Source organism: Salmo trutta, chromosome 4, assembly GCF_901001165.1.
Source record: "Salmo trutta chromosome 4, fSalTru1.1, whole genome shotgun sequence".
Taxonomy (NCBI): domain Eukaryota; kingdom Metazoa; phylum Chordata; class Actinopteri; order Salmoniformes; family Salmonidae; genus Salmo; species Salmo trutta.
The window spans coordinates 54,302,572-54,323,921 of NC_042960.1; the positions used below are offsets into that span (position 1 = coordinate 54,302,572).

The 21,350-nt window shown below is 40.3% G+C and overlaps 2 protein-coding genes across 8 annotated transcripts in view; both read right to left on the reverse strand.

Annotated features, from left to right (window-relative positions):
• LOC115192633 (protein unc-13 homolog A-like) overlaps nucleotides 1–12,904 on the reverse strand; it is a 75,186-nt gene extending 62,282 nt beyond the window's left edge. For all 6 annotated transcript variants that reach the window (XM_029751370.1, XM_029751369.1, XM_029751367.1 and 3 more), the window contains exon 1: nucleotides 12,702–12,904. In XM_029751370.1, coding sequence (XP_029607230.1) covers nucleotides 12,702–12,723 — 22 coding nt within the window. In that variant the 5' untranslated portion in view covers nucleotides 12,724–12,904. The remainder of the gene's footprint in view (nucleotides 1–12,701) is intronic.
• Nucleotides 12,905–14,137: 1,233 nt separating this feature from the next.
• Nucleotides 14,138–20,977, reverse strand: LOC115192634 (SWI/SNF-related matrix-associated actin-dependent regulator of chromatin subfamily E member 1-related). Of its 2 annotated transcripts, none has more exons than XM_029751372.1 (9): nucleotides 20,487–20,977; nucleotides 17,481–17,582; nucleotides 16,545–16,748; nucleotides 16,120–16,240; nucleotides 15,902–15,954; nucleotides 15,716–15,785; nucleotides 15,406–15,621; nucleotides 14,951–15,083; nucleotides 14,138–14,737 (listed from the first exon to the last, which is right to left on the reverse strand). In XM_029751372.1, the coding sequence occupies exons 2-9, from the start codon at nucleotides 17,556–17,558 to the stop codon at nucleotides 14,725–14,727; spliced, it is 888 nt and encodes a 295-aa protein (XP_029607232.1). In that variant the 5' UTR covers nucleotides 17,559–17,582; nucleotides 20,487–20,977; the 3' UTR covers nucleotides 14,138–14,724. The 2 variants fall into 2 exon arrangements, with proteins under 2 accessions (XP_029607232.1, XP_029607231.1); XM_029751371.1 differs by having other exon boundaries at nucleotides 15,902–15,957; nucleotides 20,487–20,966.
• Nucleotides 20,978–21,350: the final 373 nt, after the last annotated feature.

Genomic DNA, 21,350 nt, shown 5'->3' on the forward strand with positions numbered 1-21,350 from the left:
GTTGGTAGGTGATCAAATACTTATGTCATGCAATAAAATGCAAATTAATTACTTAAAAATAATACAATGTGATTTTCTGGATTTTTGTTTTAGATTCCGTCTCTCACAGTTGAAGTGTACCTATGATAAAAATGACAGACCTCTACATGCTTTGTAAGTAGGGAAACCTGCAAAATCGGCAGTGTATCAAATACTTGTTCTCCCCACTGTATATCTTAGTATCATTGCACTGTTTGTGAGGACAGATTTATTGCTGTAGCGTACACTCTGTATCGTAAATACACTTTTATTTGATTAGCTTGAACACATGGCTACAATTTACCCCATTACAGAATAAAAGAAAACAGAGAGGTGAACTATTAATTTATCATTTATTAGCGTAGCTTAAATATGCTACCAAATCAACTGACCAAGTAGTGAACCTAAATCATTACTACGAAGAATTGAAGGAAGTATTAAAACAGCCATAAAATCAAGCTTTGGTGTGGTGTATTCGTGCATCTCAATAAACTATAACCTAAATGCATTATTACCTCCAACTTGGCCCAATTCACATTTCCAATGTCCTACCCTGACGTACCAAGCTAGAACAGGCCCTGCGTCTCAACCAATAGCCAATGTAGGCTAAATATCCCAAGCAGGGCTACAGCAACTTCCAGAGAGGGTCAGGCCCCTTGGGCTTTTAAGTGGACACTCTAGTTTGGCTGTCTTCGGCAGAACAGTGTCACCGTAACCAAGTGGTCACATATCGTTCTGGGTTCCACTTTGCAAGAGGGGGTTCGGGGAGTTTTATGAACATCAAGGCAGACGCACAGAGAATATATATTTTTTTCAACATTCTGATTGGCCAAAGTGATCAAGCCTCCGACGGGTCTCCGCAGTGCACACACACAGCCTAGAGTTCTTCATCATTCTCGCCACTGCCAGACAGAAGACAGAAGAAACCATCATTTACCTACCTCTAGGCTGCTATACATATTTATTTGGTTTGTCATTCTATCGTTTTTCATGGAATTTTTGTGGTAATTAAATATAATTTATTAAAACTTCCTCAGAATGAATATTCCAGAAACAGTTTTACCAGATCCGTGAATTCTCAAATTGAAAGAAGTGAGGGAGCGCCGTTCCTCTGTGCTCCGGCAGCACTACACCCCTAGTGTGCAGGCACAGGTAGTCACAGGCAGGATGAAAGGGGGCAGTGAGGCCGACAGTGAGGCTGTATGACACAATGGAAGCAGGTCTGTTAAGGCAGGGTTTCCCAAACTCGGTTCTGGAGCCCCCCTGGTAAACGTTTTATTTTTGGACCCTGGAGCTACACAGCTGATTCAAATAACCAACTGAGGGGGAAACCCTGTGTTAAGGTATCATCTCTTATGGGCTCACTTTAGGCAACCAGGACTTTTTATCACGCACTCTGACGTCAACTGGCCCATTCATTATTAATTAATCCCGCGCCCACCCGCCTGCCCTGCCTATGCCAAGCACCCCCATGTTCAGGGCATTAATATTCAAAGGTTCCATTATGGGTTCAGCTGGAGCTCTCTCACCTGTATGAATAATCCATATCATAACAATTATCACAATAATGCCTTTTTTATGAAGCCAATTAAGATTTTAATAGTAACCGAAAGGTTGCAAGATCGAATCCCCGAGCTGACAAAGTAAAAATCTGTCGTTCTGCCCCTGAACAAGGCAGTTAACCCACTGGTCCTAGGCCGTCATTGAAAATAAGAATTTGTTCTTAACTGACTTGCCTAGTTAAATAAAGGTTTAAAAAAAGCATCATGACAATAGTGGATGTACTTAAAATAGCTCATCCCAACAGACCCTGAGGATGATGTTTGTTTTATCTGAATATCAATCTAATCCTGCTAGTCTGCAGGGGAGGAGGAGGAGTTAGACCAGGGGTCGTTAACAGGCGGCGCCGTTTTACTAAGTTTTTAGGGCATCTGTATACCCCCCACACAAAAAAAGATGTGATTGTGTGTCAATGTAATCAAGGTATGAAATTAGTGTTATTTTCAAATACAATCTCTTTTTAGGCTTAGTTGTGGACAATTTGCAGTGTACAAATTATAATTATGTTGCAGACCGCAGACCATTCGCTCTGAGTTAGTTGCCTGAGTTAGAGAATGCACTTAACCAACTTCAGAGTTATGTCTTTCATGATATCTTTCATTACCCAATCTAACAGCCTACTTTATCCCCTTTGGTGTGATTCCACGGAACACTGCAAAATACAAAAAACAAAAGACACGTTGAGTACCATTATTATCCCCCCCCCCCCAGGATTCTACTCAGTCATTCTGCCAGCCTGTTCAGCTGTCTATTCCTCAACACCTCCGCCTCAGCCAACCATGTCCCACCCTCCCTCCAACGCAGTGCCCTCCCCATCGTTAGCCTTGATTCACTGCCTGGATTTCCCCTTCCTCTCTCCCTCTATCTCTCTCACTCCCACGCTCTCCTCCTGCCATGTGGTGTGTGTATACCATCTCTTTTTCTTGTCCTCCATTAATCTCTCTGTGCAGCCAAGCGAGGGAGAAGCAGAGCAGAGCCACGCTGCACCTCCACCACTAAAAATAATTGTAGCGGATTGGAGGTTGGGGGTGGTGGTGGGGAGGGGAGAGGGGTAGGAGAGGGGTACTCACACAGCTCACAGGCACAATGCTAAAGCATCTAGGCTGTGATGGCAGAAAAACTAAGCCAACATTTTGTGCAAACCCTCAGGAATGTGTCCTCTTCCTTACAACAGCAATTACAGATTCTCTTCGCTCATTGCAGCAAATAATGCCACTCTCGACCTACAGAGGAGCGCCAAGGTTTTATTGCCTGAGATTTTCCAATCAAAAGCTTACAAGCACCTCATACTTCAGAGCAGTTGTATTTGTACCAAGAGCAAGCAACAGCAATATCATTCAAACCTGTAACCTGCAGGAATTCTATCATGTCGGAGGAATTCTCAGTTATGAAGAAACAGAAGAAGGAGCTAGTTAATAAAAATGATCTGAAAGGCAGGAATGAGACAACATCATTTATTAATCCCACCATATCATCTTATTCTATCTAATTGAAGGGGAAATTAAGTCACCCACTCACCCCATGCTCAGGGGAGTATAGTGAAATTAATCTTGATTATAATGTGATAATAGTAAACATAATCAAAGGTCAAGGCTGTATAATTTAACAGGATCCAATTAAAAGTGCCCTTATGAAGAATAAGGGCACATAAAAAAAATGTAAAACATTGAATCCACAGAAATGGAAAAATGAAATTAAAGCCAAGGGCTTGCTCTCTTTCAAAGAGAAGCCTGGTTCTTGCCTTCTCCGAATCAAGATACAGGCATCATGTATTCAGAACATAAACAGAGCATGAGATAATGTAATATCGTGTCTGATTATATGGAACTGAACAGGCCTCGGCTGGCGCAAGATAATTATCCTTGCATTGGATTACAGCATTATTCATGCTAGCTAGCTGTGCCACTGAACACATTAAATGCTGGGGAATACACTGAGAGCTTCTGTGGATGTTCATGTGGGAAGAAGAAATGACTCAGGGTTTCTCAACTAAAAACAAGCCAATTCATTACAGCAAGGAAGTGTGTGTGTGTACTGTTTGACATGTTAATGTGACTCTAGGCACAATGAAGCTGGGAATCTGCTCTCTCCCAGAGCACTGAGCAAGCCTCTTCCTTATCACTAATGATCTGAAGATATGCAAATAGACCTACAGAGCCTTCAGAAAGTATTCATACCCCTTGACATACTCCACATTTTGATGTGTTACAGCCTGAATTCAAAATGAATTATGCATTTTTTTCACCCATCCGCACACAATACCCCATAATGACAAAGCGAAAAACATGTTTTTAGATTTTTTTTTATGAAATAGGACTACAGCAATATCTAATTTACATAGGTATTCACACCCCTGAGTCGATACTTTGGAGAAGCATCTTTGGCAGTGATTACAGCTGTGAGTCTTTCTGGGTACAGTACCAGTCAAAAGTTTGGACACACCTAATCATTCCAAGGTTTTTCTTTATTTTTACAATTTCTACATTGTAGAATAATAGTAAAGACATCGAAACTATGAAATAACACATATGGAATCATGTAGTAACCAAAAAAGTGTTAACCTGTTGGGGCTAGGGGGCAGTATTTGCACGGCCGGATAAAAAAATTACCCGATTTAAACTGGTTACTACTCTTGCCCAGAAACGAGAATATGCATATAATTAGTAGATTTGGATAGACAACACTCTAAAGTTTCTAAAACTGTTTGAATGGTGTCTGTGAGTATAACAGAACTCATATGGCAGGCCAAAACCTGAGAAGATTCTATACAGGAAGTGCCCTGTCTGACAATTTGTTCTCCTTCTGTGGCATCTCTATCGAAAATACAGCATCTCTGCTGTAACGTGACATTTTCTAAGGCTTCCATTGGCTCTCAGAAGGCGCCAGAAAGTGGAATGACGTCTCTCCTGTCTCTGGGCGAAAAACAGCAGGAGATTTTGTGAGTGGTCAGGCTGGTAAAAAAAACATAACAATAAAATAATAATAATTCCACTGACATTATGGGGTATTGTGTGTAGGCCAGTGAGAAAAAAAATCTGAGTGTAATCCATTTTAAATTCAGCCTGTAAGACAACAAAATTTGGAAAAAGTCAAGGGGTGTGAATACTTTCTTAAAGCACTGTATAGGCCGAGTTATAATCATGCATTTACAAGAAATGGTAACAGTGTGGACGCTTCCTCTCCACTGGGTTGTTGTCGCTGCCATATCTACGTGTTAAAGACCTAGAAAAGTCCCTGTGAAGTCTCTCAAGCTCACTGTGGCAACTGGAAAATAACCACTAACATAGCTGTACTCTCAATACTAATGGAAAAACACCCAAATGCCAGGGAATAGAGGGTTGCTATGCCAACAAAGCTTGAGGATATTGAGGGTACATCTGGGGCCTGTTGCACAAAAGTAGAATTAAGACATCCGGGATAAATGACTCAGCTGAGCTCAATGAAGCCAAAACATGTGCGTCCAGGCTTAATTGGTTGCACAAAGACCAAGCCAGGATGAGCAGACACGGATTCATTAAGCCAGGTGAAACCAATCCTGGATAGGTGCGCGCTCACGGCTCACTCAAATAGACCCCGCCACAGATCACAGATTAACTGATTTACCATGGCAACTAGAGCCGCGTACTTTTCCCCGTCGGAAGCACAAATCCTCATGGAGGCATACGAGGAGGTAAAATATATAATTAAGAAGAAAGGCAACACCGCCACAGTGATAAAGCAAAGAGAAAAAGCGTGGCAAAGTATTGCAGACCGCCTGAATGCGTAAGTAGTGCACAATTACACAGTCACCGCTCCGCTGAAACATCACAATTACAATTCAAATATTTAATTCACATCTCCAAAAATGCAGTTGTACTGTAATTATGAAACGGTTAAATTTTTAATTGAAATGCACTGCAGATATGAGTGAAATTGTGTAAAGTAACTCCATCACACTGTATAAAGCTATGATAGATTTTTTTGATATTTTTACTGAAAACAAGACAAAAATACCAAGTAATTTTTTGCAGTGTGACTCCATTAAATGTGTGTGTGTGTGTGTGTGTGTGTGTGTGTGTAGATTAAACATGAACGGGCCAAAACGGACATGGCAGCAGGTCAAAATCAAATACAAGAACATTCTGCAGAATGGTATGGTCCCTGACTAATATTTAACAAAGCACAAGCATATATTGTACCCAGAAGGTGCCTGCTCACACATTGTCTGTACTGTTTTAGCAGTGAAAAAGAATACCCACAGACAAGGCACGGGTGGTGGGTCACCAAAGGCTGACCTTACCCCAGCAGAGGACATGGCCTTGGAGCTAAATAAAGGCAGGCCCGTCTTAGAGGGGATCCCTGGGGGGAAAGAGACGAGCATAGGTTCCTCCCAAGATGCCACCCGCTTCATTCAAGGTATGTCCTTCCATCTCTACATGGGATACAACCACATTCATATTGAATCAATTTGGACTGTCTGACTTTGGTTTACCTATTGCCTTGCAGTGTCTGGCAGCACTGTGTTCCTGTTAGAGCCACCAGCACAAGCACCAGACGATGCTGATCCAGTGAGTACTCCATCAAAGGCATACTGTAGGCCTGGCATGTCTTGTCTACTAGCTTCAATATGAATCCGATTAAATGTGATAGGGTGAAGGCCCCAGTACAGCAGCAACAGCACATGATGGAGACGATGATGAGGAGGAGACCATCTCTCTGGATTCCAGAAGGCATGAGGTATCATGTTAAGACTGTGAAAGTACTATTTACTCTACAATGGTGAGGAGTCCTCATCAAAATCAAAAAATCTAATTTCTTTTACAGGACCCAGATGCTATACAGTGGGAAAACCAGCCTGGCAACATAGTGCGTATTAATAAAAGGACACCACATCCTGCCAAATTCCAGCTGCGCTAATTGTATTGTGTTCACAGAGCTCACAAGCTATCAGAAAGTTGTATGGCAACCACCTCCGGCGCCAAATAGAACTGGCAGACATAGACATTCAGTACAAGAAGAAAAAGATGGAAAATCTTGCACTGGAGTCCGAAATAAAAAAGAGGACAATTAGGAAACTGGACCTTGAAATAAAAAAACTTGAGAGGGAGGTGAGATATGCCTTCAATGTACACTGTATGCTAACTGTAACACAAATGTATTAATCATTATTTTTCTTTCCTCCCCCAGCTCCAAGAAGATGACACAGCTCAAAATAAAAATTAGGTATATTCTCGTAAAGTCAAGTGAGCCATGACATATGAGCTCTTATTGTGAGCACACAGGACGGTGGCATCTTTCTAAGGTTTTTTTTATTTTCCCAGCAATCAGTACAACCAAGTCATCGTTATAAGGCATCGCCCTCTTTTGCCCACCCCCCCAGCATCAGGTGTGGCCACTAGCCTATATGAAGGCCCAAAATTGTGTGTTCCTTTCTGCTCTGACAATGGCATGCCCATTCGTGCGAGATGTGGTGGATGAAGAAGCACTTGTGCTGAGGAGAGCCTTCAGGCGAGAAAGGGTCTTCAGGGACCGGTTGGACCCACTGGCCTTCCCTGATGACCATCTATATGAAAGACACAGGTTTTCTGCAGATGGCATCAGGTATCTATGCAGACTACTGGGTCCCAGGATTAAGCACCGCACTGCACGGAGCCATGCACTGAGTGTGGAGCAAATGGTTTGTGTGGCCTTGCGCTTTTTTTCTAGTGGAGCCTTCCTGTACTCAGTGGGGGATGCAGAACAGCTGAACAAGGCCACAATTTGCCGCACAATAAGGAGTGCGTGTCTGGCTATCAAAGCATTAGCAGATGTCTTCATCTCCTTCCCTGGCCACAGAAGACTCTGTGACATCAAAGAGGAGTTCTATAGGATTGCAGGTAAGAGGATCTACAAATTACAGGACAACTGTTAACACATAGTAGGATACTCATTACTTTGTGTGACAGGTTTCCCCAATGTCATTGGTGCAGTGGACTGCACACACAAGGATAAAAGCCCCCTCAGGTGCCCATGAGGCCGATTTTGTGAATAGGAAATCCTTTCACAGCATTAATGTTCAGGTGAACATAACTTTTTGATATTGTCCATTGACGAACACTCTGCATTGCCAGTGATGTGCATTGATTGGTGTAATATTCCTCATCTTATGATTTCAGATGGTCTGCAATGCTGACTGTGTGATCAGCAATGTTGTGGCAAAATGGCCTGGCTCAGTCCATGACTCCAGAATCTTTCGGGCCTCTGAAATCTATCAGTGCCTATCACAAGGTAAGCCACACAACCCCTATTTATAACCATCATGGCTGTGTCAAGAATATCACTGTGTTTATGAGGTAGTAATGATGAGATTTTGTGTTGACAGGTGAATTCTCTGGTGTGTTGCTGGGAGACAGGGGGTATGGCTGCCAGCCTTTTCTCCTGACACCTTTCACAGACCCTCAGGAAGCACAGCAGGCCTACAACCATGCCCATGCCAGGACCAGGGCCAGAGTTGAAATGACCTTTGGCCTCCTGAAGGCACGCTTTCACTGCCTTCACAAATTAAGGGTCAGCCCTGTTAGGGCATGTGATATTACTGTGGCTTGTGCTGTCCTCCACAATGTGGCCTGCCTGAGGAAGGAGAGGGCCCCCAGAGTGCCACCAGCCATGGACTGGGACAATCCGGCAATCTTCCCTGATGACGACAGTGGTCGGCTGCTGAGGGACCAATATGTGTTGAATTATTTTAGTTAGTATGTGTGCTTTCAATTTTGGTTAAATATGTCCTGCGGTGGCAGAGGAATTGGGTTTTTTTTGGGTTCGTTTTTTTTACGAATTTGGCCTCTTATGATGTTTGTGCGGTATACTGTGTGTAATACAAGGCTGCAGGGAGGCTACTGCATCCATTCATTTGTCTGTTCAGTTGCTGTGTATGGATTTGTCCTGCATTTATTTTAGTGTGCAGACATGCAGGGTGTGTTATATACAGACCTTTGAATGTGTATGTATCATTTTGTATAATATGCTTGGATTCTGTGCTTTCCATCTTGTAGTCACTGTGACTTCAGTTTCGAAAGGAGCTGATGGTTTACCTGCTTTGTTTTGTCCTTATTCAATAAAGGAACATAATGTTACACATTGTGTTTTTATATTCATATGGAATGTGTATTTGTTTATATGACAGAGTACTAGGGCCACACTGAAGAAAAAGGATAAAGTCATAAATTTGAGGCTGGTTCTTTCTGCAGAAAAGCTACATATTGTTTTTACAGTTTTGATACTTATGACAATGTGATACTTAATATTCTGGCACATCAGCATGTCTTTGTTTATGAAACCATACTGAAGTACAATTTCACGAAATGCCCCACATCTGTCATTTTAACAACTGTCCTCCTTTAAAACAACCGGTTACAATATTATTACTTGTGTTTTTTTCCCCTCTGTGGCCCTAATATTCTATCATTTTATATATAGCCTTATAGTCTATGGGAAACTGTAAATTATCTAATGATAGCAACATAATTTTTAGATTATTTTTTTATCCAAAATCATTGAAATTAATGATCACAAACGTTTAAATAATGACAGTGGGTCTAGTTATATGTGATAACAATGTATAGTGAGCAGTGAAATAACTATTGGTTTCCATTTGTGGTGACTGCTGACTGACATTAGGGATGAGATTAAATAGATCCTGGAATTTAGCCTGGTCTGGAGCAGGCTAGCTCCACAGAATAAATCTCCATGGTAATTTATACCATAACATATCCTCCTGCCCCCTATCCATCTTTAGTGCAACCGGATTACGGATCAATTGAGCCAGGATCACCAAGATATCCTGGCTTAATCCCTTATCCTAGTTTTGTGCAACAGGCCCCTGGGGATCTGTCTCAATCCTGACATCTGTGCAATCAGCTGGTTTATACAACTACGGTGCCAAGACCATATCCTGTCACAAACACTTTGGGGTGGGCGGTTTGGGTTGCTGAATGTGGCATGTCGCTCTACCTCTACATATAGTACCTCGATATGTGACAATAACATAGAACTGCCCTAATCTATAACAGGCAGGCTACTAACAAATTAAAATAGACAAGTTACAGAGGGAGAAAAATGGGTCAAAAGGATTCACAAAACTGCTGATATTCAAACAATCTGACCCAAAAACAGACTTCTCACCAGACTGCTCCTTATGGCGCACACCTGTCGCCATCGTTTCACGCATCAGCGCATAATGACACTCACCTGGACTCCATCACCTCCTTGATTACCTGCTCTATATATGTCACTCCCTTTGGTTCCTTCCCCAGGTGTCATTGTTTCATGTCTGTGTGCTGTTAGTGTGTCTTGTTTTGTATTATGTTCTGTATTATGTTCTGTTTATTTTAATAAAACACTCACTCCCTGAACTTGCTTCCAGACTCTCAGCGTTACAAGACTATTCCAAATGTGCTCTGACATCAGTTAAACATCTAGTTTTGCTAAAAATTTGGTTGAGTTGTCAACTAACATGAATTCAATGTGAAATCAACAAAATATTTCAGACATGACGTTGAATTTAAGTTAAAAGTTGGTTGAAAAAAGAGGCTAAATTCCCTTACCTTGATCACTGTTTGCAAATCCAATCAGTTTTCCACGTTGATTCAACATCAGCACTCTGAATGGTTTTGTTGAAATTAGGTGGAAACAACGTTGATTCAACCAGTTTTTTCCCAGTTGGTTTTGCTGTTTTAAACTTACAAAACATTGCTTTTGGGTGTTTTGTTTGGAGAGTAACTGGGAGAGTAAATTGCTTAGGGATTCATGCCAATACCCCATGGCCCAGGGTAAAATCTCTTGGACCCACTTTTATCATCCTCTGAGAAATGTATTTCACACAAACAATCAAATCATTCTAGAAGGGGTATATGGTCAACAACACTGATTCAACATAGTAGGCTAGTGCTAGAGGCAATCTACTGTGGTCACGGCACTGAAAGGCTGCATTCAGCAGATTTCCTTGGAAACTCATGATTTCTCAAGTGGAAGGCTGTCATAAGGAATGCAATCATCATTAGATGACCAAAAGTGACACAGTCCACTGGGCACAAACTGGTTGAATCGGCATGATTTCAATGTAATTTGTCAACGTATTGTGATGTGGAATCTGTGGAAAATACATTGGATTTGCAAAAAGTCATCAACTGTTGTTTTGAGGGCGAAATTCAACAACAGAGTTATGTCATCATGGTAAGCAATTTTCAACATAGACAACCCTTGTTAGGGTTAGGAGTTAGGTTAAAGGGTTAAGGTTAGGTTAGGTTTAGGGTTAGCTAAAATGGTTAAGGTAAGGGTTAGGGGAATGGTTAGCTAACATACTAAGTAGTTGCAAAGTAGCAAGGAGTAAGTAGATGAAAAGTTGCTAATTAGCTGATGATGAGATTCGCCTACCCAGCCACCCCGACCAACCACCCTCCTTTCGTTATTGCCTTAAGTAACCTTCTGTCTTATGTAACCATATCAAACAGAACTTATCATGCTAATTTTAGTGTCCCAGATTACATTTACTATGTTACGTCTAGTCTATGAGACCAGGCTGCCCATCCAGGGTTTTAACCAAGCCCAGCCATATTTAGCTTTGATATTTGTCACTGACTACTGCCAATGAGCTATCGTGAGAATTATTATTGAGAGATCTCATTACTAAATATAGATTCACTGTTGCTATCAAAGTCAACAACAACAAAAATGGGTAGGTTTAGCAGAGCAAATGAAATGTAACCATACTCTCTCTAAGTCATATATAATCAATGATACTATTTAGGCCTATAATATTATAGCATTTGCGAAGTCATCAACAGCTACTATTTCAATTCAACCCAAGGTTCAACTAAAAATAGACATATATATATATATATATATAGGCCTAGGGTCTCAAGCTTTTGTTGATGTCAAATTTAATCTTCAAGTTAATGATGAATATATTGGATTCACATCTCTATTTCAACCAAAAATCAACCAAAGTTAAAGAATAGGACTAAATCAAATCAAACTTTATTAAAGTGCATTTAAAGTTTGATTTGATAGGATTTAGTCCTATTCTTTAAATTAGATATGTTTGGTTGGGATGGAAACGTGAATCCAACATATACATTATTAATTTGTAGAAAAACTGGAATTAATGTCAGACTAAGTCAGTGGTACAAAATATACATCTCCTGACCAATGTTGATATTTGGTTGTGTTAACAACCAAACACAATTCAACATCACTTTTGCAATACAGTAAATAGTGTATTAACTTGTCGACAAGTTAACAAATTCTATGTTGGATTTACGTCTCCAACTAAACCAAAAGTTAAAGTTAAAGAATATTATTAAGCCAGTGGTTCAGATGAAACTACCCAAACATTAGATACATCTCATTTAAATGCTGATATTTGGTTGCGTTGTCAACCTAAGTTCGATATTACTTTTGTAATACAGTAAATAGCCTTACCTTTAGGCCATCTTACAAACTAATGTAAGAGTTTTTATTAAACATTAAAATGAGTAACTCATCCATGGCCACATTGAGGTTACTGTAACTATAAAAGTTGTATTATGTAATCATAGAAAGCATGCCTGTTCAAGATAGCATGCAAAAACTGCACAACGGGAAGCACTCGTTTTAATGTTACTGTACTACTAAGACAATTAACCTTAATTAAAAGTCTAGTGAGGGGATACGGTAAATAGGACTATCTACTATAAATCAGACATTTTGATACCACAGGCCTAATATGAGGTTTTCGAAATCTGTTCAAACCATAATTTGGTGCGGCGAATAGGCTTTTGACAAAGTGTTTATTAGCCTATTACGCTTCTTTATCACTAGAAGACACTCATATAATTAAAAGGAGAATTAGACCAATTAAACAACCATAAAATGTTGGCCACAAAATACAAACCTACTGTCAGTTTATTCTCGCCAACGGAATTTGACAACAGCCAACTTAAATCACATTTAGTATTAAGCTAATTGATAAAACCACAATTCATACATTTTATAACAGAATCAGCTGCAATGAGATTCATTGAAGAAAACATCCCGCGAAGCAGCTGGTACCCGACTAAACAAGAGAATTTCTCTCGACAGCCAGTAGGCTACCGCAAGCTTGAAATATGTTTGTTTTTATCGCTTACCTCCAACACACAGCAATGACATCTCTTAGCTTTGGCTATGATCGCTCCCAGATGTCCACCGGCTTCAATCCGGAGTTGATATCTGTCTCTATAGCCTGTATAAATACGTGGATGTAATCAGCTACGCTTCACAACTCAGCTATTGCGTGTCACTGCTAAGTGACAACAAAAAATAAAAAAATCTGACCTTTCCCTCTCACCCAGAGTCTGGATCAATTTGGGGGGAGGGAGGGAGGGGGGTATATTTCCTCCTCCTCAGCTCCCCGACTCACAGCCATCTTGTTCAGCACCACCACTGTAAGGACAGTTCCCAAGAGTGACGTCACGGTAGTGAGGACGGGATGGACCAATGCTCCTCGGCAGTCGGAACACTCTACCTCAACGTTACATGGCACCGCTGAAAATCTCAAATGTAGACTACATCTAATCTCAGTTAACTGGACCTAAAATAGGATTATAAAAGGTCTTGAAGTCCACTACATGCAAGTAGACTTACCCTAGTGCGTATTTTGTGTAAAAAACGGAAGGAATACATTAAAGTAGAGAAGTAACCTATTGAATATCTTACATGCCATCTTTACCTTGACAGAATTATATTCTGTGCCTGGAATTAGCCTCTCCTTGTTCAAATCCAAGCTTTTAGAAACATATATTACAGGGCATACTTTGAGAAAATTGGAATGTATTTGTTTTGTCCTTAAAAAGGGGCAATCAGCTGTTGCTATATACTGTACATTTTTTTCACTTCAAAATTAATGATATGCACCCATTTATTCTTGAAGAACAATTTATAAATGCCTCATGAGTTTAGTTCAACTGTCTCACCTCATCAGAACCCAAAATATAAGCTTGTTTTACTCCAATATCTGTAAAGAAACACTATATATCCTTAAAACATCATTAAAACTATCATTTTGATATCATGGCTGTTCAGTCCTTGCATCCTTAGTTAGCTCTGTCTATGAATTTGAGTGGTTACATTTCTCAAGCCCCATCCCTCAGCTTTTAAACAAAACAGGGACAACACTTTGTTATCGTTTATACTGCCGATTGCTGCTTTAATGAAGTGTTTTCTATAGTAAAAACACATTGGGAAAGGCCTACAGTGAATCAAGAAGATTTAAACCAATTAAACCTGTCAATACTGAGAGTGGATTGAAAAGTCAATGCATGAATAGAAAATTATGAAATTAACTCAAATTTAAAGAAACTGTGTACAACCCAATCAAGCTAACTGAGTTTCTAAATGGAGCTATACCACCCTCTGGTGGGGATCTAGAAACTAAGATCAGACAAGTCTGTCCAAAATCAGTTTTTCCATTGTAAAGTGGGGCCAGCATCTGCGGCTATTGAGTCATCAGGTCATTTCAGACATCCTCCATGCGTCACTATAGGCTCTACGTGTGTCACACTCATCCTTAATGACATCCGAAAAATTACACACATTTACTTTTATTGCAAATTGATAAAACTACAAAAGGAGACAAACATCCAATTTGAATTAACGCAAATAAACCATGACAAAAAAAACATTCCTTAATCCAAAACTGCCCACCACAAAATTAATATCAATTACCATACAAAAAGTATTCTGAAAACATTGCTATAATCTTTTCCAGTTAATTTTGTCTCATTGGACACCAGTACACTTCTGCAACCTCATTTCCAAGTGACTTCACTTGAAAAACTCTTAATTTACTCCAAATGCCATAAAAGGCATGTCAACTGTTTCTTCCATTTAACAAACCAAATTAACTACAGATGGAACCAGTTAAGGCAGTTGACATAATGACTGTTCACACCAAGCCTCAAAGGCTTATATTCGCCACCAAAACTGTACCAGACTGTACACACATGCAGATGTACCACAGAGTAATGGTATATGGACTGAACCTTGTGTTTTATCTGTTACATCAGATAGACATCCCACCTATCCCTTGACTACACTGCGATGGGCACTGATTGGACCAGTTGTTGCACCATCTGGGATCCACATCAAGTGGGAATGGGTGTGGAGGTCATCTCATAGTTTCTCACTGAAAATAAGGTGAGGGAGGAGACTGTTAGAACAGTGTGACCATCCATAAACAACAAGGTAAGTCATTGTACTGAATGCATGCAGATCTAGCAAGTGTTTAAATTTGACACAACGTTATATATTAATGGTAATGCACAAGACTGTAGGTCATGTATGTTCCCTGACATAACTCAGTACATCAAGGTATTAGATCTTCTCACAGGTGTGTTACCTGTCAAGGTGAGAAAGGACATCGTGAAGCTGAGCCAGCAAGGCACGGTGCTCATGAGGATTGCTCTCCAGAGTACCACTCAGGCGACTCAGGTAAGAGTCCAGGGTACCAAGAGAGGGGGTCTCACCTGTGCCTGGAGAGAAAGTGTAGTGAAACTAACGATTCAATTCCTATATGGACAGGATTGGGGGTTGATGGTAGAAATACAAAAATACTGTAGTTTAAAATATTTTGAAAACATTAGAACCAAATCTGTATGTTTCAAAATGTCTTGCTAAGGACAAGTCATCAATGTTGATTTTGGCCTATTCATCAACAAACACTTTGTTTTTACGTCTACAAACTACTTTCAAGGTAAGGAAACTTCAACATAAGTAAAAGCAGCCAAATCATACAGAGAAACTGTGCTATCAGGGTCCGAGATGGATGAGAGGGCCCAGTGACATGGTTCTGACCTGGTAGGGCCACAGTGGACAGGCTGCTGACGAGGGTGTGTTTGATGGCCAGCAGGTGCCTGTGCAGAGCCTGCGTCCGGAGCTCATCCTGCCCCAGTTCAGCTTCCAGTCTCTCTTTAGCGCTGTACATGTCTGAAATGTGCTTCTGCAACACTGCGTTCTGCTCCTCAAACTCCACATTTGCTTTGCGTAAACGGCGCAGCTCCGCTTCCCGGGCTGGGAGCAAAGAAACAACCATTAGTAAGGAAATAGGTACATTCTTCACTGAAACAGTGTTTGTCCCAGGGACGCTCCTCTGCTTGTCTCATACCCTTGTTCTGGTCCAGGAATTCCTCTGTAAATATTGGAACATCAAATCTGTTGGACAGATGATCTGAACCCTAGAGGACATAATTCAAAACAAAATCTATCCGTTAACACATGGCACGAAATCAGAAGTCAGCCTACTCAAAATCTCTATTCAGAAACACAAAACATTATGTAAGGCTAACTGTACCTTCAGAGCAGCTGATCCAGAACTGTTAGCATTGATAATAACAGATGGAGACTCTTCTGAAAAAGAAGATAACATTATTTAAATGCTCAAAGAAGAAAAATGAACAAAAGACATAAAAACTGAAAGGAACAGTTTTAACCACCCTGTCAAACTAACGAAATAGAAGGTAGACGTGTAACATATCTCATCTAATAAGTTCGATGCGTCACAACTCTGACCTCTCTTGACCTTCTTGTCCTGGATCTTGGCACTTGTGATCTGATAGGCCTCACTCTGTTGGTATTCTCTCAGCTCCCGGGCATACTGCAGCTTCTCTCGCTCTGCCTCATCCAGGAAACGCTGTCAGGTCAGCACACAAGCAAACTTCAGTCCACTCCAGACACACACAGAAGAGATCTCAATACACTGGTAGCTTGCATTCCCAGGATTCTCCTCAACATGATAGCCTGTAGTTGTGAAGGCCTACCTGGGCTTATCAAACAGATCTGACTAGCCTATAAATATTCATATAAATATAACTACGCATAAAATGATGCATAATGCTGCTGAATGCACTGCCACTAACTACAAAGCCAGTGCAAAAAAGTGTGTAATTGTTCCTACAACTACATTTCTCTATCCGACCCATAAAGCCTGATGGTACCTGTTTGTCATGAGGTGCTAAGCGGCTCCACTCTGCGCCCAGCCTCTTGGTGATTTCCGGAAAGGGCAGGTCGGGGTGCTTGGCACGGATCTGCTCCCGCCGTTCATTCAGGAAACGCACATATCCTGTCACTGGTGCCTTGGGACCATTGGGCAACACCTTCTTTCTCTTCTTACCCTTAGGCCAACCTCTCTTCTTCACAGGCTGTATGGAAAGAGAACAGACATGAGATCCAGGATGAAATTATAAAATGCTAGCAATGTGAAAGTGTGTATCAAGAATCAGGAAACATAGCAAGACATCATCATAATGTTTATGGTCTTCTCCAATTTAAAGTTGCTGGTTGAAAACACAATCTACACAGGACCTTCTAATCAGCAGGTTTTGCATTGGTGGAGTTTTGGCTTGCCTAGTTACAGCGCCATGCGGTATAAGTTAATACAGACCAATAAGTAAGAGAGTTCCAAACCGCTCGTTTTTAAGATTACTTATCGGAAAAGTCTAAGTGGGATCCTTGGTATGTCCAACTCTGACATCACCCCATTGAAGTTGAAATGTAAAATGGTTAAGGTTGGCATGTCCCAAGGAGCCTGGATTGCACTAACCATTACATATCCCTCCCCACTCAGACCACTCCAGACAGTCCTAGCTAAATTCTTGCTTGGGAAATAGTTTTTTGGTGAAAAGCTATTTATGTTTCTTTTTGACCAATTTAATGGGAAATTATTACAGTAAGAGACTTAAATTGTTACACAGAAAGTATTTGATATTAGGATAAAAATGGTTGCATTGGGCCTTTAAGCTAGATCAGTTCATAGAATGGTAACAACACATAGGAAACAATGAGATGACCATACAGTGGGTAGTCTGTGTATACACAGAGTAGAGACAGTACTGTTATTCATGTCAGTATGGGACCATTTCCCCTTCTCTTGCCTCTTCTTGTACTGCATCAGAGGACTGCGTGCCTCTTGGTGGAGGTCCATCATTTTGCTCCTGCTTCACACCTCCCATGATATCGTTATCCCAGTGATTGATCTGCAAGTGGGATATATTACATATGATTCGAAAACAGGTCTAGGGAGGTATTAGTACTTTATACTGACTCATTGAGTTTGTCAGAGGAATATGGTTATATGAAGGACGGGACAATATCAGATCTGTAGTTTGTTATTCTAAATATAACCTAGCTCTTGATCACGACTCTCAGTTCCTTTACATTACACATTAGAGTCATTGGACGTAGGCGTCTTCTGTATGGGGGAGTTTTGTTAAGAGCGACGGTGCTCGGGTTGAACATTAACACGCATCACTTGAGTTACGTTTTTGGAAGCATAAAGACCTTATCTTTCATATCAGCGAGAAATCATTTTCAATAAACAAAACATCTTTATAGGGTTAGGGTTCCCAGACGGCCATATGTCCATGCTAAAGCTCCTGTTTACGTAAAAAAGACAGAAGACAGAGTGGACTACCTGCGCTAACGAGCTATCTGCGTCTTCGAACACCGGTGCAACGGAAGATAGATGCCACAAAAAATGTTGTCACTGAAATTACAGCCGGCTGCTACTGTGTTAAAACCGGTTAAACAGTGTACAGTAAGTGGGTGTTTTGCATTTGTGAAATTATTTTGATATGAAAGTATGGGGATTTATGTTTCTAGAACCGTACCGCAATTTGAGATTCGATTCACGTTTAAAGTAATTGGCTGTTTTGGCTTCCACAGCCAATTTGCCTTTACACAGAATATAAATGTAAGCTAGCTAGCTACAAGAGTGGTGTTAACTCCTGTCGGATAAAAGGCATGCAAAAGCGAAAACTATCTTCTTTTTACAGCTATTGATGCATGATGATCGGCTTCTGATAAAGTAGCTAGTCCTCGCTCTGACTACGGACGTCAAACGTTCGGCCTGTTGCACAGACACTAGCCTAGAGCGCCAAGTTTAATTGTACTTAGGAGCATTTTTAAGCTCTCTCCACGGTTACAGTAGAAATAAAAATCTCAACAATCTCACAAAATCGATTTCTTAAAAGGTGCACTATGTAGGAATCGCTCCGTCATTTATGGTTGCTAAACTTCGAGTTTGCCTAATTTCAGTTTGTGACACAAAACAAGCAAGTATAGTGTAGAGAATCATTGTACCATTTAAACCGCCGTGAAATATATTTTCCATAACCAAAAATATTGTATTTTCAGCTGTTTGAAGCTGGTGTATAAAACCAAAAGTAAAAGACACAAAAACAAAAATTATGAACGGAATCATAGAGAGAGCACATAACAGATCTGCTGCTTCTTAGACTTTCAATGAGAATGAGCTCTATAACTCACATTTCTATGTGAATTTGGTCAGGTCGCTTTGTCGTTTACTGGTTGCTGAAATTCTACACTGTTCGCTCAATTTCTATTTATGTGAGAAAACAATTACTGAATAGTATAGGAAATCATTGTACAATTTAAATCGCTGTGAAATATATTTTCGATAACAAAAAAGCTGGTGGTCCAAAACAGTTGTTTGAAGCTGGTGGACCGAAAGTAACTTTTGGTTTTGGTCCACCAGCTTCAAACAGATGTAAAAAACGTTATTTTTTTCGTTATTGAAAATATATTTCACAGCGATTGAAACTGAAATTGCGCGAACAGAGTAGAATTTGTGCAACCAGGAAGTGACAGCAGTTTCCACTAGATAAGACAGCCACAAAGTCAGAAAAGCTTTCGCATTTTGACTACAGATGCCACTCCTGTGGGAGAAATCAATAGGCAAATATCACAAAACAGTTGGGTAAGTAATGCTATGAAACACTATCATTCCATTAGCGCCTGATATTATGGTCATTTTCGGGCGCTCCTCCTATAAACGTCTCTAGCCAGACATGAATTCATGGATTTGAGGGTTTAGCTATCATTCAAATGAAAGCCAACCCCGTCGCCATTTACATTTTAGTTATTTAGCAGACGCTCGTATCCAGAGCGATTTATAGTAGGGAGTACATACATTTTCGTACTTTTAGAAACCGATGTGAGGGTGGTGATTAGTTGAAATGATCACAAGACAAGTGTTATTTTTCCATATTAGCCATCTACCGAAATAATTTCCTCACAGAGATATAAATTGATAAATGGCGCCGACAGGTTGTCATCTATTGAATGATATAAGCAGTATACCCACGTTCATTGAGGTCTGTCTGTTAAGAGCGCAAACGGTACATGTCACCAAGGTTATATCAATGTGAGTGATTTAATTTGCGCGCGCTATTGATTAGTAACAAACCTAATAAATTCCAGTTTTGAGTAACCACTTGGTAAATATTGGTGCGTGTACAGTTTATACGGTACTCATTTAGCGAAATACAAGTAACGTAAATCTGAACACATGTGTAGTAGGGTGTAACTTATGTATTGGTTAACAATATCACAATTTATTTCAGCATATCGATTATGAATTTGTACACTTAAAACCGGTGTTTTGACAACTCAGCCATAAATAGAAAAACACATGACAACAACAGGAAGCGGCAACAGTATCATTTTCAATGTATGTTTTACGAATATTAATGCTACTTTTAAAATTATTTAAAATTATTTAACATAATTTTACTTAATCAGGTCAAAACTACTGAATGAGCCTACTTAAATAGTCCAAAAACGATGATTTATTGATCTTGATTATACAAGTTTAATCGTGAAGATATGTTTGGCCAGGCTACTCTGATAACGTTGGCTACTGTAGAGCGAGCTAAATAAATAGCTAGCTAATTTTGGCTAGCAAACATCGATGGAACGGACAATGGGAAACGGTCAGTACACTCCCTGAACAGGAGGTAAACATGCGTCAGAGATGTGATGAAATATGCCAACAAGAACATTTATCTAACAATAATATTCATTTTAATACCTTTTTAATGTAATTATTTAGCAAACCTAGATAATACTTTATTACTCACCCCTTATCATGGGCTCTCAACCTAACGCCAGAGACGGAAGATGAAGCGAGACATCCCACTCCCTAATTTTTTCTGTTCTAATGGAAGTCGATTAACGAAGTAGAACAGACCCAGCCGCTATCGCATTTATGTACTGTCTATGGGAGAGCCACCCCCTTAAGTAGACCGGAACTGACCATATTTTCCAATAGTAAACGGCCTGAATTAATCTTTATTTATCGACCATCTTTGATCTGACTTCAGGAAGAGCGTATTCTCATTGCCGATTGGCTGACACAATAACACCCACATGATTGGTTAGTTAATTCTGAGCTATATACACAGAGGCATGGGCTGCGTTCAGTACGTTTGTACGTTCTGTAACGTTAAATTGAACGGTGCTGTACTGAACAGCCAGTTGAAAACGGGGAGGTTGTGGTTTGGTGAACGCTGTCAGCATGGCCAATTCCTGACAGATAGAACAATGAAACAGATATTTCACCGGATGTCTAAATGTGAAGCATCCGCTTGGCTTATCCACTCGACTACCAAATATGGTAGTGAGAGGAAGCCCACAGCTGGCAGTGGGCGAAGATGGAACGAGATTGATTTTGGCAGACATTCCGCAAATTTTCTCATCAACATTTGATGTCAATTACAGTTCTGTTCCCAAAACTAGAATATGTTATGAACAGAGTGGACTACGTTTTGTGGACTTTACCTTTTGCAAACGTTTTTAAAAGTTGTGTTGTTTGAGTGCAAAGGAAAATTGAGTTATTGCACATGCGCACTTCATAAAGTAGGCGTTCCCTAATGGAAATATGCAGATGTCTGCTAGAATGCGCCAATTGGATCAAATCAAATCAATTTATATAGCCCTTCGTA